The sequence below is a fragment of the Hippopotamus amphibius genome, chromosome 2 (genome assembly GCF_030028045.1).
Source record: "Hippopotamus amphibius kiboko isolate mHipAmp2 chromosome 2, mHipAmp2.hap2, whole genome shotgun sequence".
Lineage (NCBI taxonomy): Eukaryota > Metazoa > Chordata > Mammalia > Artiodactyla > Hippopotamidae > Hippopotamus > Hippopotamus amphibius.
In genome coordinates this window covers 40,679,997-40,682,500 of record NC_080187.1, presented here as the reverse complement: position 1 = coordinate 40,682,500, position 2,504 = coordinate 40,679,997, and the positions used below count along the sequence as shown (strand labels likewise).

At 44.8% G+C, this 2,504-nt stretch overlaps 1 protein-coding gene across 1 annotated transcript; it reads right to left on the bottom strand.

Annotated features, from left to right (window-relative positions):
* Positions 1–1,257: 1,257 nt before the first annotated feature.
* LOC130844327 (protein FAM220A-like) lies at positions 1,258–2,027 on the bottom strand. Its single transcript, XM_057720626.1, is given in 4 exon segments — positions 1,258–1,503; positions 1,505–1,560; positions 1,714–1,895; positions 1,945–2,027. Coding segments are annotated over 4 exon segments (567 nt in total).
* Between the last annotated feature and the right edge of the window lie 477 nt (positions 2,028–2,504).

The window sequence follows — 2,504 nt, the reverse complement described above, 5'->3', positions numbered from 1 at the left end:
TTTAAGAAATATATTAGTGAGAAGCAAATATAAACTTAGTTGTCATTCCCATGTAAATCCCTTTCTAGATTTTTTACGCTATTGTTGTTTTAACTTTTTGAATCATTTTAAATGCATACCGTGTGTGTATATGTGTGTTGGGGTGTGTGTGTGTGTGTGTGTATAAAACCAGTAGTTTTTAAAGTTAGATTAATTATCATCAAGTTAAGATGTAAACTTGGAATCTGATACACAAAGGCTGAATTACCCTGAGTTAACAAAAAGTAAACTGTAGACCTAAAATGATATATATATATTTTTTTTTACGCTAAAGAACAGGTTTTATTTTTAATTTCCCCAAAACACTAAAATAGCATACGGTATAGCAACTTAGCACACAAGAGAAACTGAGAGATGCAATCGATAATTCTGAAAACGGTTAAGCCTTACTTTGGGACTCCTTAAAAATGTACAACTTCATGTGTCTTTTATCAAAGTTATTGACACACAACAAAAGGATTTATCTCAGAAAAAAAAAAAAAAAAAACCTTAGTGTAAGAGATACCTCGACTCCTAGAAACTGGAAACCTGCTCTAAGGGAAATACTTGATTTTTCTCTAGAACCGAGCCCCTGGAACAGATAGGCTCAAGCTCAGTTTTTATTCTGAGTAAAACTGCTAGGGCTCCTAGTTTGAGAAAGGGTTATCTAAAGGTAAGGTTAATATTGCAACTTTCACCATAGGGCCTCCATTTAAACTGCATGTCAAGTGGAAGGAAAGGGATGTGAGAAAAGAAATCAGATTTTGCTCAAATTATTCTACAAAATGCAGAAGTGGTAACAGCTTACCAACAACTCACCCTGATTCAGAGAAAGCACAGCGGGCTTGATTTTACAAATATTTACTTCCATTAGCTAGTCAGAGACAGTCTGGAGAGACAGTATGTGGGACAGTAGCCCTTTAGGATGGGTGTTGAAGGTAAATTAAAACCTTCCTGTTAAATCTTTCAATTCGAATCTGCTGTTTATGTGGGATGTATCAATATTCTCCTTGACATGGCTTCCCAACCCTGAATGTCTTTCCTGCACAATTTAAAACTCAAAAATTTCCTCCCGTATCGACTAGCTTTCAATTCCACCAACGTTTAGTCTGTCTGGTCATACAAACCAAAGCAGGAGCTTCACGGCTGCACCATGTGAATCAAGACTTAATGCAAAAGAAATCATTTTAGGACAATTTTTAAAATTAATCTCACTATTTTTATTGTTCTGCCTGTACCTTAACTGCGGCATAACAGATCTGCTAATTCAGAAGTGTGTAGAGCCAGTAATGCCAGTGTTATCTGCAGGTCATCTGACCTACTTTTTACACGTGAAAGCATTTTCTTATATTCTACTCCTTGCTCTGAAAACATGGGCTCTGAATGGCCAGGGAGAACACATTTTGTCTCATCATTCAAGAATATTTGGGGATGTGCGTGCAGCAGTGTAGACAGGATGGAACACAGGCAAGAGGGTTCCAACTCAAGAGTCCAGCTTCTCCGGAGGAGCACTTGGTGGTTCATCCTCAGAAATCCCCATTTCTGACGACATGGTAGTCCTGACCCCCAAGGCTCTCCACTCTGGCTCTGTCCTCCCTGGCTGTCAGTGGCCCTGGGCCCTCCTCCCCGCCAGTCCTTCCCCGACGCCACAGGACACCCCAGCAAAACGCTCTCCTGCGGGAACAAAGAGCAGACCCACAGTCCCGCGCTGGACAGCCGCTGAAACTGAAGTTCTCCATATTGATTCTGGCAAATATGGAAACACCTTGTTGCCATTGTGAAGCAAGAGGCTGACCTCACTCAGATCCTTTTCCATTTCCAGGGATAACTCCTCGTTTTGTGAATTTCCACGTGCATCCCCCGCAGGCTTATTCACCCTGGAGGTGACAGCTGGTGGGCAAGGGCTCTCCTTCCGCCTTCTCTCACACAACCGGTCTCTGCACAACAGTCGTTGCCCGCCCCCTTCTCTTCTGCGAGGCGGGTGCTGAGACTACCCCGCCGACCCTCATGCTGTGTGCTCTCTCGGGAAGCGCCTGTCGGTCCAAGGAAGGCCTTCAATGGATCTCAATATGAATCTGCAGGTGGATGTTGAGCATCACGGAAGCCACGATGTAGAGGTAGGGGAAGTTGATGCACAAGCGCCAGGCCAGGTCGGAGAAGATGAGCAGCGTGCGGGTCAGCTCCTTGCAGAAGACCCCATAGGGGCGGGTGGCGGCCGAGCGCCACCGCTGGACAGCCAGGCCCGACAGAGCAGCCACGGCATAGACTGGCGCCTGCCCTCCCGGCGCCGCGCAGAGAGAGCGAAGGAGGCGGCTGCGAGGCCGGCGGGCGGGCTGCGCAGGGAGGGGAGTCCCTAAAATGATATTTTAATTTGCAATCCACTGGATTCCCACTAGGCCATAAGCAAATCTTAAGAAATAGGATAGGCACAAATAGTAAATATTGGTAAACAAAGAGAGACAACTTGATAATGTAGTACCAAAAAG